General features: G+C 44.0%; 1 protein-coding gene across 1 annotated transcript in view; it reads left to right on the top strand.

The window, feature by feature from the left end:
- The window catches only part of CPS1 (carbamoyl-phosphate synthase 1), a 154,615-nt gene that overhangs the window by 63,422 nt on the left and 69,379 nt on the right, over window positions 1–21,814 (top strand). The window contains exons 16-20 of the mRNA XM_038748821.1: window positions 972–1,100; window positions 4,320–4,464; window positions 5,055–5,265; window positions 9,310–9,508; window positions 14,711–14,887. Coding sequence (XP_038604749.1) covers window positions 972–1,100; window positions 4,320–4,464; window positions 5,055–5,265; window positions 9,310–9,508; window positions 14,711–14,887 — 861 coding nt within the window. The remainder of the gene's footprint in view (window positions 1–971; window positions 1,101–4,319; window positions 4,465–5,054; window positions 5,266–9,309; window positions 9,509–14,710; window positions 14,888–21,814) is intronic.

Genomic DNA, 21,814 nt, shown 5'->3' with positions numbered 1-21,814 from the left:
GTGACTTTCCCACAGTCACACTCACATCCAGGTCTCATGATTCCCAGAACTGTGCTTTTTCCTCTAGATCAACAACCCGTTTGGCAATCAGTCAATGGTATTTTTGAGTGCTTACTGTGTGAGTGCTGTAAAGCACTTGGGGGAGTATAATACACTTGATAGACATGATCCATGCCCACAAGGAACTTACAATCTATATGACATGATAGCAGAGAGAAAGCCTGAAGATGGTATATTGAGACTTTTAAAAATTATTAATGGTATTTAAGCACTTACTATGTACCAGTCAATAGTATTTACTGAGTTCTTATTGTATGCAGAGCACTGTTCTACGCACTAGGGAGTGTATAATACAACAGAGTTGATAAACATATTTCCTGCCTAAAATGGCCAGGTACTATACTAAATGCTGGACTTGATATCAACCTCAATTTCATAGGTTGCAGTAGTTGCTCTTTTCCTTGCTTTGCCTTAAAATTCCCATGGAATCACCAGGCTGTAGTGTTGTCTAAGACGCTGAAAAGAAGAAAAATGTTCTTTTTGGGATTAGGTGCTTCAGGTAGGAGTTCTGTTGGTCATTACCATCATTACTCTTCTGATGGAATCCACAGTCAGATGGCCCAGAATATACAGACATTATTTCTTAAGGACAGTTTAAAATTCAAATATGGATTCTACTCTCAAAATGCCAGTGTCTGTCCACAGGGACAGAAATAAAAAGATCCTTTGAAAGAATAAAAAAGAATAAAAAAACCCAAACTGTTCCTCTTCTGGATCAACAAAGATTGTCCCTGTGGTGCAACTGTGGTCTGAAAAACAATTTTCTGAGAGTGAGAAACTAGAATTTACCAACAAACTTCATCTTTTTTCCTTAATGCCTTAGTTCTGTTCCATCCACTCACTGTCTCTGGGCCAAGAAATGGATAGGAATGGTCAACTTTAGCTCTCTTAATTCTCTTTCTTGTTTTTAGATGGATGATGCTCTGAAGGCCGCAGATAAGATTGGCTATCCAGTCATGATTCGCTCCGCCTATGCCCTAGGAGGCTTAGGATCAGGGATCTGCCCCAACAAGGAAAGCCTCATAGACCTGGGCACTAAGGTATGCACCCTGGGAGAGGAAATCAAACTGATCTAACTAAGAATACTCTTGCAACTAGCACCCATTAATCTGGTTGAGCTGTTAGTGTTTTCCCTAACCCTTGTTCAGATTCCCTTTCAGTTGTATCATTTTGTTACATCTGTCTTCCTTGCCCTCTCTAGATTTTAGAGGCCTGATATTCTGATCAAATTTCATCTATCTTTGCTGCTCAGTTCTGTCCCAGATCACTCTTCATTCTTGAAAATACCCTGGCAATTTTGGTTGAAAGAAAGCCCAACCGTCTATTTTTAACTTGCTTCTCTCCAGAAAATCAAGTAGAGTTTGAAGTGGGATCACAGACATTTCCATATTTGAAGCTCAGGTGCAAGATTTATGCAGAGCTGAATTGGAGACAAAAATTTTAGAAGCATCAACTATTGAAGATGTCTACTGCTCTATACACGCACGCTTGCACTCATTCAGGAAAACCCAAATTTGTTTTTGTTAAATTTCCATTCCATAGTCCCTTTCTGGATTTACTTTCATGAAATATAAATAATTTAGGAGCACTGAAATGTAGGCTAACCTCAGTTGTTGAGGTCAGACGGCAACTATCATCAAAATGAGAGGCCAAATGGTCAGAAAATATGGATTTCTTTGTAAACCAAGAGGTCTCCAGTTAATTCTTGTTCAAATTCCTGTCATGAAATTGCAACACATAGGTTTTGCAAGGAGTATGCAGCCTTGGAAGAAGAGCACAGTACAAATATGAGTCAGTAGCTATTTCCTTGGTTTCTTTTTTGGGCCAAGCAAGGATATAGCTTCTAAATGATCTTTATTTTTAAAAACATAGTGGGAAACAGATGATTACCAAGATTGCCCACGTTCAGACATTCGACCTTAATGAAAAACTTACACATCAGCAATTCAGATTTTATTTTTGAAAGGGTGAAAATAAGGACATGGCTTCCAGGATGAATGGTTTTGGACTGTTCAAATTCAAAAACTGCTGATATATGGCTACCTGTTTCAGTTCCCAAGCGTGATAGAAAAGAAAGTTCCATTGTTTTTATTTTAATAAAGATTACACATTTATTCAGTGCTAAAATATGCTTTGCACTGTAAAACATAAAATTATATACGGTCCCTGCACTCTGTATAATCTAAATGGCCTTAAAAAAGAGTTGGGGAAAGGTTGATATTCAGTTATCTAAGTGCCACTCTAAAATAATTGTCAATTGAAAGAGTTTAATGTCTCTGTTTTTCCTCAATGTTAAACCACCGGTGCTTTCTGCAGTAATATTTCACATCCTGGAGACACAAATTTAAGCAGCATTCATTGTGGTACACTAGCAACTCACTAAGCAATGTCACTGAAAATGTAAATAATAATTGGAATGATGCTGATGATGATAGCGATAACAATGCTACCAATAGAATTGCCCCTTGAATTTGTAGAGTGCTTTGTGCTTTCTTGCATCTTTCCTGGGGGATTTTTTTTTTTTTTTGGTGGTGGGGGTCGGGGCAGTGGGGAGGACTGCAAAGGGGCTGGGGGAGCACACCAACCCAATTAACATGATTCTATAGACTTGGAAGAAGACTCCTCTTTCCCAGCCCCGAAAATGTATCCATTTCCAAGACAAAGGATTGGATTGGGCTGCTGTGGTGTATTTAGCAACTGAGGGGGCAGAGAGCTGAAACAGAGCCTTCTGAAATTTCTTTTCAGAATCTTGTGCATTAAGGGAGCCAAATGAATATGAATGATAATCATCATGATAATGAGACCCATTTATATCTATCTACTCTTGCATTTTTACAGCAGTCACACTAATTCTAAGGTAGTGATTTACCAGAACAATAATAATCTTAGATTTCTTTGTAAGATTCTTAATTTTTTTTTCTTGCTGCCTTTTTCTGGTAATCACTACTATCATCATCATCATTGTCATCTTTTTCTTCATCTATCATGTACTGGAAGTTACACTCATGTACTGGAAGTTACACTCTACTGAGCACTCTATCTGCTCATTTTTCTACATTTTTTTGCATTTTATTTTTTCCCTTATCCATGTTGATTGTTCTATTACTCACATTTTTTTATTAAATGAGGTTGATAATTCAGCATTTGGAGAAGCGGTGCCCAATAATGAAAACTGAGCTGATTCACTAGCCATAGTATTGAGTGTAATAATAATAATGTGGTATTTATTAAGCGCTTACTATGTGTGAGGCACTGTACTAAGCGCTGGGGTGGATAAAATTTTTAGAGAAGCATCATGGCTCAGTGGAAGGAGCATATGCTTGGAAGTCAGAGGTCATGAGTTCTTATCCCGGCTCTGCCACTTGTCATCTGTGTGACTTTGGGCAAGTCACTTAACTTCTCTGTGCCTGTCACCTCATCTGTAAAATGGGGATTAAGACTGTGAGCCTAGCGTGGGACAACCTGATCACCTTGTATCTCCCCAGTACTTAGAACAGTGCTTAGCTCATAGTAAGCGCTTAACAAATGCCATCATTAGTATTATTATTATTATAAAAGCAAATCAGGTTGGACATAATCCCTTTCCCACTTGGGACTAATAGTCTCAATGCCCATTTTCATGGTCTCAATCCCCATTTTACAGATGAGGTAGCTAGGCACAGAGAAGTGAAGTGACTTGTCCGAGGTCTCACAGCAGACAAGTGGCAGAGGCAGGATTAGAACCTATGACCTTCTGATGCCCATGCGCTATCAACTATACCATGTTGAATGTCTTCCTGTCCATTCTACCTCCACACCTCCCTGTATGGTGGCTAAACCGCTGGTTTTGGGCTGGCCAGGATAAGCCCCTGACACCCAAAACACTCTCTAAAAGAGACGTAGTGTGGTCTAGGGGAATGAGCACAGGCTTGGGAGTCAGAAGATCTGGGTTCTAATTCCAGCTCTGCCAATCGCTTGCTGTATGAGCTTGGGTGAGTCACTTAACTTCTCTGGGCCTCAGTTCTGTCATCTGCAAAAGGGGAATTCCTCCTCCAATTTATATAAGGCACAGTGAGTAAAAGTTGGTTAGAGCCTCATGTTGGAGAGGGACTATGTCCAACCTGAATAACTTGTATCTATCAGTACTTGGAACGGTGCTTACCGGAATGATAAATGGGGAATTTGAGAAACAACTTGCTTTTGCCAGAGACTGCATGAGAGATGTTTGATATCTTCTTTCTCTCTCTTCATCTTCTAAAATTCTCCCTCCAAATTCCTAGGCCTTTGCCATGACCAACCAGATTCTGGTGGAGAAGTCTGTGACGGGCTGGAAGGAGATTGAGTTTGAGATTGTGAGAGATTCAGCGGATAACTGTGTCACCGTATGTAACATGGAGAACGTTGATGCCATGGGGGTCCACACAGGTACAGCACTGTTTCCTAGGGAAGAACAAAGCATTGGTCCTGACTGAGGCCATCTGCCTGTCCTCCAGACTCAGAGCATCACTGCCTTGCCTTCCTCTGGGTTGGGGAGGATGTCGTGGAAGCTGCTTTTACATTGGCTCATCTTTATCTGAAAGCACTCTGGAATCTATTTCCCAGGCTGGTTCCCAGGGCCTGTGCCATGGGTAGGGGAGACTGCCACACTCCTGGCCACCAGGGGTAATAGAGAATCATTGGTTTGGGTTGTGCACAAAGACTGGAGTTGAAAACAATCAATCAACCAATGGTATTTGCTGAGCGCTTATTGTGTGCAGAGCACTGTACTAAGCACTTGGGAGAGTACATTTCAACAGAGCTGGTAGACACGTTCCCTTCCTATAAAAGTGCCCACTTATATCTGTCATCACCCTTTATGTGCTCTCTTTGGACTCCTTGTTCCAAAATGCCTGCTACCTTGGTTGAGAGTCCAAGATTGGATGTCTGTCTTCTGCCCTGCATGGAGCTTTTCGAAATGATCAAGCTGGGGGGAACCAGCATGTCCTCCCAATAACCTTTGCTGCTTGATCCGTCAGGGGATTCGGTTGTCGTGGCTCCTGCTCAGACCCTTGGCAATGCGGAGTTTCAGTTGCTCAGGCAGAGGTCCATCAATGTGGTCCGTCATTTGGGCATCGTTGGAGAATGTAACATCCAGTTTGCCCTGCATCCCACCTCAATGGAATACTGCATCATTGAAGTGAATGCCAGACTGTCTCGGAGTTCAGCCTTGGCTTCCAAAGCTACTGGGTAAGATCAGGATCATCAGCCTTGGGTGATGCCCACAAGTGGAAAATTGACTTGCAATGGGCAGGCGATAGAGTAGTCATGAAATCTATCCCCCAGTTCCCTAGATGGGCTGCAAATTGTCTGTAGGACCCTAAAACTATGGTTATTAATGGGCTGGTTGCCAACTGGAAGCACATGGTATTGCTGGCTGCTTTTCTTTGTTACCTAATCATCAGCTAATAAAGATCTGAGTGGTCAAACCAGGCTGCTCAGAAACTGCTCCTTAATTGTGCTTTGCAGATGCTGTGGAGAACTGTAATTTAATCCTTAATTTCAGCCTTCAATGCACTTCTGTAGGTTATGGAGCCCTGTAGCAAGTTACAGGCAGCCAGCAAATCACTGATGCTTTTACAATTTTAGTTTTAGCCAAAAAGCAGGCAGAATGGCTTTGAACTTTTCCAGAGTGGAAAATATTAAAAGACAAAAGAGCTATAGTCCTGGCCTGAAGTTAATGGACAATCTATATCAGTTACCAGTGGTAAATGAGATGATAATGATGTTGATGATGGCAATTATTTTTATTCACATGGTTTAAGTGCTTAAAATGAGCAAGGCTCTGTACTGGTCACTGGGGTGATAATGGAATTTAACTGAAGAATGGCTCTGGCTTACAGTTGTCAGTCTAAATGAAAAAAGGACAGGCACATCAAACAAGATGTTTATCAGGTTAAACCAGATTCAAATGCAACAAATCAACCATCAACAATAGCAGTGTACAAGTGTCAATCAGGGAAGAGTCTTTAGATTCTTCCATTCTTAATAGAAATAACTGTGCTATTTGTTCAGCACTATGAGCCAAGAATTGGGGTACACTGGGGTAGATGTAATATAAGCGGATTGGACATAGTCCCTGTCCCATATGGGTTCAGAGTCAACAAGGAAGGAGTACAGTTATTTAAACTCCTCTTTATAATAGTAATAATAATTGTGGTATTTAAGCACTTATTACATGCCAAACACAGTTCTAAGCACTGGGGTGGATACAAGATAATCATGTCTCACATGGGGCCCACAGTCTAGGAGGGAGAACAGCTATTGAATCCTCATTTTATAGATGAGGGAATTGAAGCACAGAGACGTTAAGTGAGTTGCCCAAGTCACCCAGTAGACAAGTAGCAGAGCCAGCAATAGAACCCAGTTTCTCTGACTCCCAGGCCCACTCTCTTTTCACTAGACCACACTGTTTCTCTTTAGATGGGAAAAGTGAGGCATAGAAACATTAAGTAACTTGACTGAGTTCATAAAGCAGGCCAGTCAGGGAGCCAGGATTAGAACCTAGATCCCTCAACTCTCAGGCTTTTTATACTAGACCAAGTTACTTCTCACTTGAGACAAAATCATCCTGGGTGAGAAGCCGCTTCAACCTCCTCAGCAGTCTTACTGCTATATATTTACCTGTTCTTGGGGGGTGGGGGGTGCTCAGAAAGTGGGAGATATTGGGGTCAGGAGTGAGAATGGAGGTGGCCCATCCTGTCCAGCTTACTGTGTCTCAGGACCTCCCTACAGTTTTCCAGGCCCTAAACTGTGGAACAAATGGGCCTCCAGTTTTCATCCCCTGCTTTAAAGAATGAACCTTAGATCCATCAGAAGGGTAGTCTGTATCCCCCGGTGGTCAGGCAGTGGATCATACGCCCCTAGGGGGTGCCCAGTGCTCTGCACACAGATTGGGCATCAGTGTGGGGTAACCTGGTGGTTTGGGGTCACCTGGTGGTTTGAAGCCAAGTTCACATCCTTGAACAAAGAGTCAACCCATCTCTCTTCCACTGCATCTCTGGTTGCTGGGTGAACTGCCCTAGGTAGATGCCTCTCTGGAGACAGTCTTGCCAAGGAAACTGTCCCAGTGTTCAGAGCAACACTGAGCAAACAGAGGTCAGTTGCTTCCTGAGTGAAAGGAATCCCCTGCTGTGCTGGATACTTGGACAGTGAGACATCATGCCTTACCTTATCAAGGCCCTACTGAGAGCTCACCTCCTCCAGGAGGCCTTCCCAGACTGAGTCCCCTCCTTCCTCTCCCCCTCCTCCCCCTCTCCATCCCCCCCACCTTACCTCCTTCCCTTCCCCACAGCACCTATATATATGTATATATGTTTGTACGTATTTATTACTCTATTTTACTTGTACACATCTATTCTATTTATTTTATTTTGTTAATATGTTTTGTTCTCTGTCTCCCCCTTCTAGACTGTGAGCCCACTGTTGGGTAGGGACGATCTCTATATGTTGACAAGTTGTACTTCTCAAGTGCTTAGTACAGTGCTCTGCACACAGTAAGCGCTCAATAAATACTATTGATTGATTGATTACTTGCCCCAAGCCTAGCTCCTTTGGATATTTTGGGACTTTGAGATGTCCAGCTCCCATTTCCTCACTTTCCTTAGCAGGCCAAGTAAGGTGTTAGCTGAGTGAGTATCTGGAGGAATGTGAAACAGTAATTCTTAGATGGGAGTTTCTGTTTTAACCCATGGGACTCACAATATGGAGGCTCCTTCCATTCCTTCCACCCTGCCAAGTGTCCACACCTATTCCTTCTTTCCGCTAAATCTGAGGCTGCTTTGATACCTGTCTCACTGGTGCCCATTTCATTCATTCATTCAATAGTATTTATTGAGCACTTACTGTGTGCAGAGCACTGGACTAAGCGCTTGGGAAGTACAAGTTGGCAACATATAGAGACGGTCCCTACCCAACAGTGGGCTCACAGTCTATAAGGGGGAGACAAAGAACAAAACAAAATGTATTAACAAAATAAAATAAATAGAATAAATATGTACAAATAAAATAGAGTAATAAATACATACAAACATATATACAAGTGCTATGGGGAGGGGAAGGAGGTTAGTCAGGGGGATGGAGAGGGGGAGGAGGGGGAGAGGAAGGAGGGGGCTCAGTCTGGGAAGGCCTCCTGGAGGAGGGAAGCGCTCAGTAGGGCTTTGAAGGGAGCCCATGAGAGCCAGTCGGAATCCAGCACAGGAACGTCTAATGGTCCTGAGAGAGGGCCCTGGAAATCTCAAGTGAAAACTCTCATCTTGCTGGCCCAGAGAAAAGATTTCTTCCATTAAGTCTCCCTCTTCTCAGATCCAATCAATAAAGCAATCATGTTTACTGAGAACTTACCATGTGCAGAGTGCTTTCTAAGTGCTTGGAGGAGCACAGTAGAGTAAGTAACACTGTCCCTGCCCTTGAGGCAGTTACAATTTACTGAGAGAGGCATTAAAATAAATGATGAGGGAAGTAACTAGAGTATAAGGCTAGTTACATAAATGCTGTAGGGTTGGAATGAGTATTAAAATGTTTAGTGGGTAGGTAGAAGAGAGGGAAAACAGTGTAGAGAGATGAGGGATTAGTCAGGGAAGGCTTCTGGGAGAAGATGTGATTTTAGTAGGGTGTGGGAAATGAGGAGTGTGATGTGAAGGTGGAGGGATTTCCAAATAGGAGGGAGCATGTAAGCACAGGGTCAGTGGTGAGAGGAAAAAGGGTGAGACACAGCAATCAGGTTGGTATTAGAAGAGCAAAGTTTTCTGGCTTGTTATAAGACAGGAGTTAGCAGAAGAAGTGGGAAGAGAGCTTATTGAGTGCCTTAAAACCAGTGATGAGTTTCTGCTTGATTGGAGGTTTTTGAGAAGTGGGAAGCTAGGAGCAAAACAATATTTTAGAATAATGATCCAGGCACGGGAGTGAAATGTGAACTGGAGAAAGGAGAGGCTGGAAATAGGGAGGTCAAAAGGGAGGCTTAATGTAGTAAAGACAGGATGTGACAAGTACATATCCCAATCTTGCTGTTATGTGAGGTCCCTACTTGTCATTTGTGAAATATGCCTACACATTTTATTGTTATTTAAAGGACCCAGAAGTATAGAGGAATTTCCAATGCTTTCTAGAACACAGACTAAACTCTGCTTTCTACTGTGCCCTGAAATCAAGGGGTATTTCTCCAAAAAGGATGTGTTCTTTCAGCACTTTAAATTACATGGAAAGATTGTTCATGATTTCTCTACTCTCTTCCAGGTACCCACTGGCGTTCATTGCTGCAAAGATTGCCTTAGGAATCCCATTACCTGAAATTAAGAATGTGGTGTCTGGAAAGACTTCAGCCTGCTTTGAACCCAGTCTGGACTATATGGTGACCAAAATTCCACGCTGGGATCTTGACCGTTTCCATGGTACTTCGAGCAGAATTGGCAGCTCCATGAAGAGTGTGGGAGAGGTGGGTTTCTAGTTTCTTGTTCTCACTTCTCTCACGTAGCCTATTCATTATTCACTCATTCATTGTCATTTGTATTTATTGAGCACTTATTGTATGAAGAGCAAAGAACACAGTACTTGGAGGAGTACAGTACAACAATAAACAGATATATTCCCTACCCACAATAATAATAATTATGATGGCATTTGTTAAGTGCTTACTATGTGCGAAGCACTGTTCAAAGTGCTGGGGAGATATAAGGTGATCAGCTTGTCCCATATGGGGCTCACAGTCTTCATCCCCATTTTACAGATGAGGTCACTGAGGCTCAGAGAAATGAAGTGACTTGCCCAAGGTCACACAGCAGACGTGTGGCGGAGCTGGGATTAGAACCCATGACCTCTGACTCCCAAGCCCAGGCTCTTTCCACTAAGCCACTCTGATTCTGTACAGTCTAGAGGAGGAAGCAGACATTAATATAAATAAATTACAGATATGTACATAAATGCTGTTGGGGCTGGGGGGGGGGGAGAACAAAGGGAGCAAGTCAGGGCAATGCTTAAGGGAGTGGGAAAAGAGGAAAGGGGATCTTAGGCAGGCCTCTTGAAGATGTGCCTTCAGTAAGTCTCTGAAGTTGGGGGAGAGTCGTTGGATTTGCGGAGGGAGGGCATCGCAGGATGTGCAGGGTCAGCGGTGTTGGAGGTACAGTGAGAAGGTTAACATTAGAGAAGGAGATTAGTGAGGTGAGGTAGGGGAGGCAAGGTTTTGAAGGAGTGTTTTGAAGTCAATGGTGAGGAGTTTTTATTTGATATGGAAGTAGATGGGCAGCCACTGGAGGTACTTGAGGAGTGGGGAAACAGCCTGAATGTATTTGTAGGAAGAAGATCTGGGCAGCAGAGTGAAGTATGGACTGGAGTGGGGAGAGACAGGAGGCTGAGAAGCAAGGGTAGAAATAGTACTCATTAAGTGCCAACTGGATGAAAAGCACTATACTAAACTGGAAAAAACAAACTCAGAGATTAGAATTAGACATGGTCCTTGGCCCCAAGAGGCTCATATTCTAAGAGTGAAGTCACCCTCTTGAAGGCAGTTGAAGACAGAGGAACGATGAAAACATAAAACTATAAATAACAAGGGTGACAAATACCCCAAGGAAAATAGGGTATTGTGACAAGAGAAACAGGGTTTCAGACTCCTTGTGACTCAGTCCAACAGCCAAGAAAGTCACAGCACCATCCTTCCCATCCTTCTAAAATTTCAGAAGACCTGCTGCTGCTGGTTTTTGAGTCTTTTCTGGAGTCAGAGAGGGGCCTGGTGAGAATCAATCAATCAATCGTATTTATTGGGCGCTGACTGTGTGCAGAGCACTGTACTAAGCGCTTGGGAAATACAAGTTGGCAACATACGGAGACAGTCCCTACCCAACAGTGGGTTCACAGTCTAGAACGGGGAGATAGAGAACAAAACATATTAACAAAATAAAATAAATAGAATAGATGTGTACAAGTTAAATGAATAGAGTAATAAATACATACAAACATATATACATACATACAGGTGCTGTGGGGAAGGGAAGGAGGTAAGGTGGGGGGGATGGAGAGGGAGAGGAGGGGGAGAGGAAGGAGGGGGCTCAGTCTGGGAAGGCCTCCTGGAGGAGGTGAGCTCTCAGTTAGGGCCTTGAAGGGAGGAAGAGAGCTAGCTTGGCGGATGTGTAGAGGGAGGGCATTCCAGGCCAGGGGGATGACGTGGGCTGGGTGTCAACGGCAGAACAGGCGAGAATGAGGCACAGTGAGGAGATTAGCAGCAGAGGAGTGGAGAGTGCGGGCTGGGCTGTAGAAGGAGAGAAGAGGTGAGGTAGGAGGGGGCGAGGTGATGGACAGCCTTGAAGCCGAGGGTGAGGAGTTTCTGCCTGATGCGTAGGTTGATTGGTAGCCACTGGAGATTTTTGAGGAGGGGAGTAGCATGCCCAGAGCATTTCTGGACAAAAACAATCAGGGCAGCGGCGTGAAGTATGGATTGAAGTGGGGAGAGACAAGAGGATGGAAGATAGGAGAGGAGGCTGATACAGTAGTCCAGACGGGATAGGATGAGAGCTTGAACAAGCTGGGTAGCGGTTTGGATGGAGAGGAAAGGGCAGGTCTTGGCAATGTTGCGGAGCTGAGACCGGCAGGTTTTGGTGACAGCTTGGTTGTGAGGGGTGAACAAGAGAGCGGAGTCGAGGATGACACCAAGTTTGTGGCTTGTGAGACGGGAAGGATGGTAGTGCCGTCAACAGTGATGGGAAAGTCAGGAAGAGGGCAGGGTTTGGGAGGGAAGACAAGGAGTTCAGTCTTGGATACGTTGAGTTTTAGGTGGCGGGCAGACATCCAGATGGAGATGTCCTGAAGGCAGGAGGAGATGCAAGCCTGGAGGGAGGGGGAGAGAGCAGGTGGTGATGTGAGGTTAGCTTCTCTCCCATGCAGCAGGTCCTTAGAGCCTCACAAGAGCACTTGACAAATGGATCCTTTAGGGCCAGAAGGAAGAGCTAGAAGTAGCCCTCTCCCTTGTCCTTACTCCTCCCACATTACTTTGGATCCAGGGTAGGGGTGGAGGCCTTCCCCATCTGAGGATCCAGCTAGCTAGTGCCTTCATCCTAGGATGTCAACAGAAGAGAAGAACTCATTTGAACAGACAAGGGAAAATGAACCTTTTATATGAAGAGCTTTACTGATTGGTATGATTGAGATTTTCCTTGATCCATCTGTCTATGTCTTTGTTTCCTCTGCCCCTCAAGACAGGACCAGAAGTAGAAAATCTTGACTCATCTCTCTACTTCAACCCACATATCCAGTCAACAAATTTTGCCAGTTATATTTTCACATCTCCAGAAGCCACCCCTCCCTCTTCATCCAAACTGCTACCACACTGGTCCAAGCACTTGTCACAGTCCATCTCTGCTACTGCATTAGTCTCCTCGCTGACCTTCCTGACTCCAGCCTCTCTCTCCTCTCCAGTCCATATTTCACTCTGTTGCCCTGATCATTATTCTAAAAAAAAAGTTCTGTGCATGTCTCCCCACTCCTTAGAAATCTCTGATGGCCCATCGATTTCCAAATTAAGTGGAAACTAGTCACCAGCAGCTATAAAGCTCTCAGCTCTCTCCCTCCTAAGCAGCCTCACTCTTCTTCCACTGCAACCCAACCTTCACACTTCACTCCTGTACTACCAGTCTACTCACTGTACTACAACACATTGCTCACATCTTCCCTCCAGACTGGACTGCCCTCTGATTTCATATCTGATAGACCATCACCCTCCACCATCTTCAAAGAACTGCTAAAAATCACATCTCCAGGAAGCCTTTTCTGAATAAACTTTAATCTCCCCCCCCCCCCGCCCCGCATGTCTCTCCTTTCTGCAACACGTATGTACTGAAGTCGGTCAATTGTACTTGTTGAGAGCTTACTGTGTGTAGAGCACTGTACTAAGTGCTAAAGTCCATATCCCCTGAGCACTTAGGTACTCACCCAACCTTCTATAGCATTTATATCCACATCCTTATACTTGGTTGCCTTCCTAAATGGAATTTATTTTAATATCTGTCTCCTCCACTAGATCGTAAACTCTATTATACTCTTCCAAGTGCTTACTACAGTACTCTTGATTTAGTAAATTGAGCATTTCTTTATCAATCAATGGTATTTATTGAGCACTTGCTGAATGCAGAACACTGTACTAAGTGCTTGGGAGAGTACAATATAATGGAGTTAGACATGTTCTCTGGGCATAAGTAGCTTAGTCAAACCTTTCTGGGACACCTCGTTTAATAGGTGATAACTTTAAAAGGTGTAACCAAAATACAAAGTTTGTGGGTATGAGAGAGGGAGAAATACACACACACCATTGAAGCTTTCAAATGTGAGGCCTAGGCTCCTGATCCAGCTGACCATCCCTGTTCAGTGTCCATTTTGATCAGGAAGAGATTTTGTTCCTATTGGACAGGGCAATCCCTGCAGGGAGTTATTACCCTGGGCCCCAGGGAAGGGGAGTAGGGATTGAGGAGGCCTGGGAGGTCTCTGCACTGCCTTTGGGAGGGTTGTCTGAAAACAGGAAAAAGTTGATTCTTGAACTTGTAAATTGGCAGTAGTCTCCAAATAATATTATCTTCAGCGAACTTTCAAGTGGGATGAAATGAAGCAAAATTGATCAATTATTGATCCAATTAGCTTATTACCCATTAGCTGTCCAATGCATACAAATGAGCTCTAGTTGGCATTTTGTTCACTGTCTCTTTTTCCACTAATACCCTAGTGCAGCTCATTTGCTAATATTTGAGGCCAAAAATCTCTCATTTTCTATTCATGTTAAGGTAAGATGACTAAAAAGAGTTTTAGATAGCATCCAATATTGACTAATAAATCACGTGTAATTTATATTTCATAGCACATAGAAGCAAGACTATCAACTGCATGATAAATAAACCTGTGTACATGAATGGAGTGTTTCAGTCTCAGCTATTAAGGATGATTATGATGATGGTATTTGTTAAGCATTTACTCTGTCAAACACTACTCTAAGCACTGGGGTTATACAAGTAAATCCCATTGGACTTGGTTGCTTTTCCACATGGGGCTCACTGTCTTAGTAGGAGGGAGGACAGGTATTGAGCGCCCATTTTATAGGTGAGGAAACTGAGGCAAAGTGAACTGATTTGCCCAAGGTCATACAGCATGCAAGTGGCAGAGCTGGGGTTAGTTAGAACCCAGGTCCTCTGGCTTCCAGGCCCATGCTTTTTTCCACTAGGCCACTCTCCTTCTCATAATCTGTCAGTCATTTATTGAGCACTTGTTGCATGCAGAACACTGTACTGAGCTCTTGGGAGAGTACAATAAAGATAGGAGATATGATTCCTGCCCTCAAGGAGCTTTCCATCTAATAGAGGGGACTGACACTAAAGTATAGTACAGATAGGAAGAAGTATTAGAATACAGAATATAATACAGAATATAAGAGCTCAGTGGGGGATGTGAGGAAATGTGTTTAGGCAGGGTGAAAGTGCTGACACTGAAGTTGTCATAAGGTGGAGATTAGAAATTAATCGGGAAAGGCCTTTTGTATTCCCTGCCCTGAAGACTCTCAAATGCAGGCTTATTTTTCTCTTCTCTCCCTCTGTGGTCATCCCCACTGCTCAAGGAAACCAGAATTTACCAGTTCTGCTAACGTGAAGTTTAATTTCCACTGCAGGTTATGGCGATTGGACGTACCTTTGAGGAGAGCTTCCAGAAGGCGCTGAGAATGTGCCACCCCTCGGTGGACGGCTTCACAACCCGCCTGCCGATGAACAAAGACTGGGCATCCAACCTGGACCTCAAAAAGGAACTTTCTGACCCATCCAGCACCCGCATCTATGCTATTGCCAAGGTAATTCCGGAAGTAAGGGTTGACTTATCAGTTGAGCCACCACACCATTGTACGATCTGTGTGGGCTGATGTTTTCTTTCACTTTTAGCACTCCATCAATCAATGGTATTTATCGAAATCTTACTGTGAGTGGAGCAGTATTCAGAGCACTTGGGAGACAATGCAACAGAATTGGTAGACATGTTCCCTCCCAAAAGGGTATGGATTCTAATGCGTAGATAATGCAGAAGGGAGAGGGAATTTGGGGAAAAGAGGGTTTAATCAGGTAAGGCCTCTTGGAAGAGATGTGATTCTAATAAAGCTTTGAAAGTGGGGAGAGTGGTGGTCTTGTGCTTATGGAGTCAGGGAGAGAGTTCCACACCTGAGGAAAGATATGTGGAAGCGGTCAGTGGCAGGATAATCTTCCAAATCAAGAGGGCTTTTTCCATAAGTTAATTCAAGTGTGCTTAATTCATTTGAAAGCTTGATTTTTTTCAAAATATCCAAGAGATTTATAGGGTGATCTTATCCCTGTTAGTGTATTGCTCTTTCTCCTTTTACTTGGAAGGGCAATGGATAGGGAATTCCTCTAAAGTGAAGCAGGTTTCTCTTGAAAACAAGGGGATTAAAGTTCCAGATTGCTTCAACCTGAACCAATTCTCCTAAATCTTAGTTCGTCAAACTGTGCACATGTGCTATGTACCCTAGCCCCACCTGGGGCTCTTAAGAGGTTACCTCTCCGGTCAGCATGTTTACAGTAGGGGTGGGACTTCCTCAGCTTGACCAAGCCCTGAGAGTCCCTTGCAGGTGCCATTAAATGGAATAAACAGACTCTTAGAATCCCATCTGCTAATTGAGGGGTTTAGTGGAGTCTTGTGTCTGGGGCTTGGGGACTTTGGCTTGGACTACAAGCTGTTTGGAAGCAGCACCTGGTGTAGGTGTTCAGGATAGCCATCTTTCAGGGGATGTAGCTTCCCTCTGGACCCCAGAGAGTAACAGTACCATCATGGCTCAAGAAATGCTTCGAGCCCCCCAAGCCACAAATCTGTCGGTTCTTGACCCCCTGAACCCACAACTGTCCATAGTGCATGAGGCACGGCTCTCTTTAGCCACCATGGCTAGGAGCGGTAGCCAGACCGTCTGAATCACAGTGAGCCAGGCCCAGGAATCATCCCATTGGATGAAAATAATAACTGTAGTACTAGCCCTGGCATAGATTCAAGATCACTAGGTCAGATACAATCCCTGTCCCATGTGGGGCTCACAGTCTCAGGAGGAAGGGGAATGGGAATCCCCATTTTACGTTTGATTCATTTATTCAATCATATTTATTGAGCACTTCCTGTGTGCAGAGCACTGTACTAAGCACTTGGGAAGTACAAATAGGCAACCTATAGAGACGGTCCCTACCCAACAACGGGCTCACAGACTAGTTTGATGAAACTGAGGGACAGAAAAGTTAAGTGATTCACCTACTCTCTCACAGCCAGCAACTGTGGCAGAACTATGACTAGAACCTAGGTCTCCTGACTCCTAGGCCCATGCTCTTTCTGCTCTTTCTCTAATGCAAGGATGCAAGTTTGGGGAGAAAACACAGAATACATCCGTGTTGGTGGAGAAAGCATCTTTTTAGAGCACTGTGGGAGCAGTGCTTTAAGTACTGGAGCAGCGTGGCGTAATGGAATGAGCCTGGGCTTGGGAGTCAGAGGTCTTGGGTTCTAATCCTAGCTCCGCCACTTATCAGCTGTGTGACTTCGGGCAAGTCACTTAACTTTTCTGTGCCTGTTACCTCATCTGTAAAAAGGGGGTTAAGATTGTGAGCCCCATCTGGGACAACCTGATTAACTTGTATCTCCCCCAGCACTTAGCACAGTGCTTGGCACATAGTAAGTGCTTAACAAATACCATTATTGTTCTTCTTCTTATTATTATTATTATTAAATGCAGGGGACAGACTCCAGTCAATCTCATCTGCTTGGCATCTGGAATAGCCAGTGGTCCCATTTATCAAGCAGGCTACCAGAAAGACATTAGTATTTGCCAGGGAGCTGGCTTTTTTGTGGTGTTTGTGAAGCACTTAGTATGTTCCTGGCACTGTATTAAGCGCTGGAGTAGATACAAGTTAATCACGTTGGATTCTCTCACAATCTCTTTCCCACATGGGGCTCACAGCATTAATCCCCATTTTACAGATGAAGTAACTGAAGCAGGTAGAAGTGAAGTGACTTGCCCAAGGTCACACAGCAAACTAGTGGCAGATCAGGGATTAGAACCAAGGTCCTTCTGACTTCCAGGCCTGTGCTCTATCCACTTGGCCATTCTGCTTCCCTGCTTTCTCTGTATATCAGGCTTCAAGAAGGTTTTAAAGACAGAGCCCACCCACATTGGGACCTTCCATGCTAGAGGCCCCTATTTATATTCTTGTTTTCCCCCTTCTTGTTGGACTACAACAGTTTTTCTGTTTCTGAGCCTTGTTCAGGGTGCTGGAAACTTCCCTCTCTCCTACAGCGCTAAATCTTAAGTCATTTTTCACCCAGTATTTGATTGGTCTTCCTAGTAAGTTCATTTTTCTCAACTTCCACCCACAAGCTCCTTCTCTTATGACAAAATAAGGGCCCTATTAATCTTCTTTCATGTTTTCCCTGCTTGGACTCTCCCTTGATTCTGCAAAGGTGAGTTGGGCAGTTAACACTGGGCCAGCAACATGTACCTGAATGCCTTTTTAGATCTTGAAGAAAGCAGGGGTATTGCTTCTCCATTAACATCCAGATTCTTTCACACCAAGGAGTTGCACTGGACAGAGAGTGGGGGGCCGGGGGGGGGGGGGGTGTATGCATATGGGTGATGACAAATGTGAATTTATCCTTTAAAGAATAAGAAAGGCTTTCAAAATTCTGATAGAAGGAAAAATTGCTGTTTGTGGTTTCAGCCTGATGGTGTTTATGCTGGCATTTGAAGATCCGATGAGCTCCCTGAGGGCAGGTTGTTGGGGGAGGGGTGGGTCCTCCCTTTCTGGGCTTGAGCATCCAGAGACTCAGACTCCTAGTTGGAGAACACCAGCCCTACTATGGTCAGCACATTCCAGGCAGGAACTCTTCGGCAAAGACCTAGCCCCCTGCCAGGATTCAGACTTTCACTGTTCAGTTTAGCCAGCCCAGGCAGGCCTGGCCATGCTTATTTTCTCCCTCAATTTCTCCGCAAAAGGACACGGAAGGCTGGTGAAATCCTTCCTCCAGACCAGGGGCTCTCCTACATGGATTCTTTTCAAAATGCCATAATTCTGCCTAGGCAATCTGAGGGGTCACTGGAAAGATGATTTCTGGGGGCTTCTGGGCCTGGGAATGAATCCGGTGATGAAGCAAATTTCTAATCCTTTCCCAATGGCAGGGAGTGGGTAAGCATCTAACTGAAGGCAAGACTTGGCAGATGGGAAGAGGAGCTGTCTGACTTCCTGTCTTCTGGGATAAAAGGGAGAGACCTGTTGTATGCATTGCTGGTGTCCCAGATGACATGGGAAGGACTTGTACTGGGCAATAGCTATCACTATTCATTTCCATTGCAACCCAGTGATTGGAGACATTGATGAATGTCCTGTGGGTGTCAGGGAGCAGTGCTGGAGGGAGGAGAAACACTGAAAATGAAGCATACATCCCAAGTGGGCAAATCCTGAGTCCTGCCCTGGATTCTAAGGAAAGGCTAGGTTTCTCAGCGATTTGTTTCTGTTGCATGGTTATCTTGGCCTAATCAATTTTTTTTTAAAAAGATATTTGTTAAGCACATACTACATGCCACGTATTGTACTGAGTACTGGGATAGATATAGGCTAGTCTGGCTATAGTATAATCCCTGCCCCAAAGGGTTCACAGTTATAATCCCCATTTTACAGATTAGGTAACTGAGGCACAGAGAAGCTTAGTAATTTGCCCAAGGTCACACAGCAGACAAGTGGCAGCATGGCTCAGTGGAAAGAGCACGGGCTTTGGAGTCGGTGGTCATGGCTTCAAATCCCAGCTCCGCCAATTGTCAGCTTTGTGACTTTGGGCAAGTCACTTCACTTCTCTGTGCCTATTACCTCATCTGTAAAATGGGGATTGACTGTGAGCCCCCTGTGGGACACCCTGATCACCTTGTAACCTCCCCAGCACTTAGAACAGTGCTTTGCACATAGTAAGTGCTTAATAAATGCCATTATTATTATTATTATTAAGTGGCAAAGCGGGGATTAAAACCTGGGTCCTCTGACTCTGAGGTCCCATGTTATTTCAACTAGGCCAAACCGCTTTGCCGTCAATCACTTTGATGATTGCCAGCAATTGCTTTGCTCTCTGTTCAGGTAGCTTTGGAGAAGGAAGCTTGTACCGTTCATTCATTCAATTGTATTTATTGAGCACTTACTGAGTTCACTATACTGAGCACTTTGTAGAGTACAATATAACAACAATTAGACACATTCCTCCCCACAATGAGCTCACAGGTCAGAATTGGTCCTGGAGCCTCTGGCAGTCTGTCCTGGCCAACGTCTGTCACAGAAGGTGAAGATCCCCACTGTGAGCACCCTGTGTTATTTTTTTTAATGGTATTTAAATGCATACTGTGTATCAATCAATCATATTTATTGAGCGCTTACTGTGTGCAGAGTACTGTACTAAGCGCTTGGGAAGTACGTGTCAAGCACTGTTCAGAACACTGGGGTAACTACAAGTTAATCCGGTTGGACACAACTCCTGTCCCACATGGAGCCCACAATATAAGGAGGGAGAACGGGTATTCAATCCCCATTTTACAGTCCAGGAAACAAACACAGAGAAGTTAAGTGACTTGCCCAATATCACACAGTAGGTGAGTGGCAAAATTGGAATTAGAACCCAGGTCCTGTGATTCCCAGGCCTTTACTGTTTCCACTAGGCTACACTAATTCCTAGCCATTCCTGCCAGGGCAGTGACTCACATAATTATGCCTTCTTCCAAGTGTCCACAGTTGGCCCTCCTGTGCTTCCCCCGCCACCGCCAGCCAGAAGCACCCCGCTGATTGGAATTATGTAATTTCATTCATTCATTCAATCATATTTATTGAACACTTACTGTGTGCAGAGCACTGTACTAAGCACTTGGGAAGTACAAGTTGGCAACATATGGAGACGGTCCCTACTCAACAGTGGGCTCACAGTCTAGAAGGGGGAGACAGAGAACAAAACAAAACATATTAACAAAATAAGATAAATAGAATAACTATGTACAATAAAATAAATAAATAGAGTAATAAATACCTACAAAGATATACAGAGGGATTAATGGATACTCAGTCATTCAGAAGTTTCCGTTTTCAGTAGTGCCCCCTGACAAAGCTTCTCACGACTGAATGGTAGTCCTGACAGTTGTGTTCGAACCAGATCCAAGATGGAGGGTCCCTATCAACTGATCAATCAGTGGAATTTATTAAGTGCTTACTATATGCAGTGCACTGTACTAAGCATTTGGGAGTGTACAATACAACAGAGTTATTAGACATGTTCCCTATTCTCAAAGAGTTTACAGTCTAGAGGAGGATCAGTTGGGTCTTTCTTCAGTCAGAAATGGATATCACCCTCTGAGATCACCCTCTTATCACCCTCCTGAGGGATAAGGACCATGTCTAATCCCCACCTGTGCATTCTCTCCCAGTGCTTGGTACAGTGTTCTGCACACAGTAAGTGCTGAATAAATAACTACTACTAATATTAGAATTACTAGGCCTGCCAGCTCTGATAGCTGAGGCCCTTTCTGGCAAGAGAAATGATGGCGACAATGTAGAAGTTTGAAACAACTTGTAATCATTTGTTCAGTTTCTCCCTGTGTACATGGAATGTCTACCCACTCTATTGTAGTGCACCCTTCCAATCACACAGTGCAGTGCTCTGCACAGAGTAAGCACTTAGTAAAGTCCACATTAATTGATTGACTGGATTAAACAAGCATGAGTCTTGAGCAAGGAGCTTCAAAGAAATTAAGACCATAAAAAAGAAAATTGCTTAACTTATAACCACATGTGAATTTAATTCTTTATTTGGGATTTTTCTGTCATCTATCATCCTAGGCTGTTTTGTTTTCTGTATACCATTTGATTGCTTTTTCTCAGGGAAGGTAAATGGTTTTCTAAAACACCAGTAATAAAAGTGAAATTAAGCAACTTTATGGAGCTTCTTGGCATTTGATTGAAAAACGTAGCTCATCTGCTCAAGACTCTTTCGGATGTGATGTTTAGATTTCTTTATCCCTTGTCTGATGCTCATTGCCTTGTTGACAGCCGTGGTGATTGAGGGCAGGGAAGGCAGAACACTGAGCTCTGAAAAAAGATAAAATGCCCTTTCATTTAGTGATCATTTAGCCAAGGTTTCCTGCTCTTCTGGCATGAAGTCTTGTCCTTCCCTCTGCCCTTCCCTCCCACTCTGACCAGGTGAAATGGATCAGGGGAAGATAAACCACAGAGGAAATATTCCAGAGGAAGCCCCGATCCAGGGTCAGTAGGAAGACCCACTATGCAGGCTCAAGACAGTGATAGGGAGAATATAAGAACCCCAACCATGCCATCCGTAGACAGTGATAGGGAGGGTACTGTATTAATTCATATTAATGTCCATCTCCCCCTCTAGATTGTAAACTCATCATGGTCAGGGAATGTTTCTCCTAATTCTGTTGTGTTGTACTCTCCCAAGCTCTTAGTATGGTGCTCTGCACATAGTAAGTGTTCAATAAATATGATTGATTACCAGAGCCTCCCTACAGTAGAACATTCAGGTGCTCTTTCTCTGGCCCAAAGAGGCAGGCAGGAATTAACAAACTATTGTTAACGAATTGCTACTTGCACAATCCTGGGAACAGGGAATGGAACATTTCTCCTAGGTGTTGCTGCCATTCATTTCTGCAAGTGAGGATGAGGTTGAGAGCACTGTTGGCCCTTTTGGGATGGTC

The sequence above is a fragment of the Tachyglossus aculeatus genome, chromosome 7 (genome assembly GCF_015852505.1).
Source record: "Tachyglossus aculeatus isolate mTacAcu1 chromosome 7, mTacAcu1.pri, whole genome shotgun sequence".
Classification (NCBI taxonomy): domain Eukaryota; kingdom Metazoa; phylum Chordata; class Mammalia; order Monotremata; family Tachyglossidae; genus Tachyglossus; species Tachyglossus aculeatus.
The sequence above is the reverse complement of the archived record's forward strand: the minus strand, read 5'-3'. Positions and strand labels throughout refer to the sequence as shown.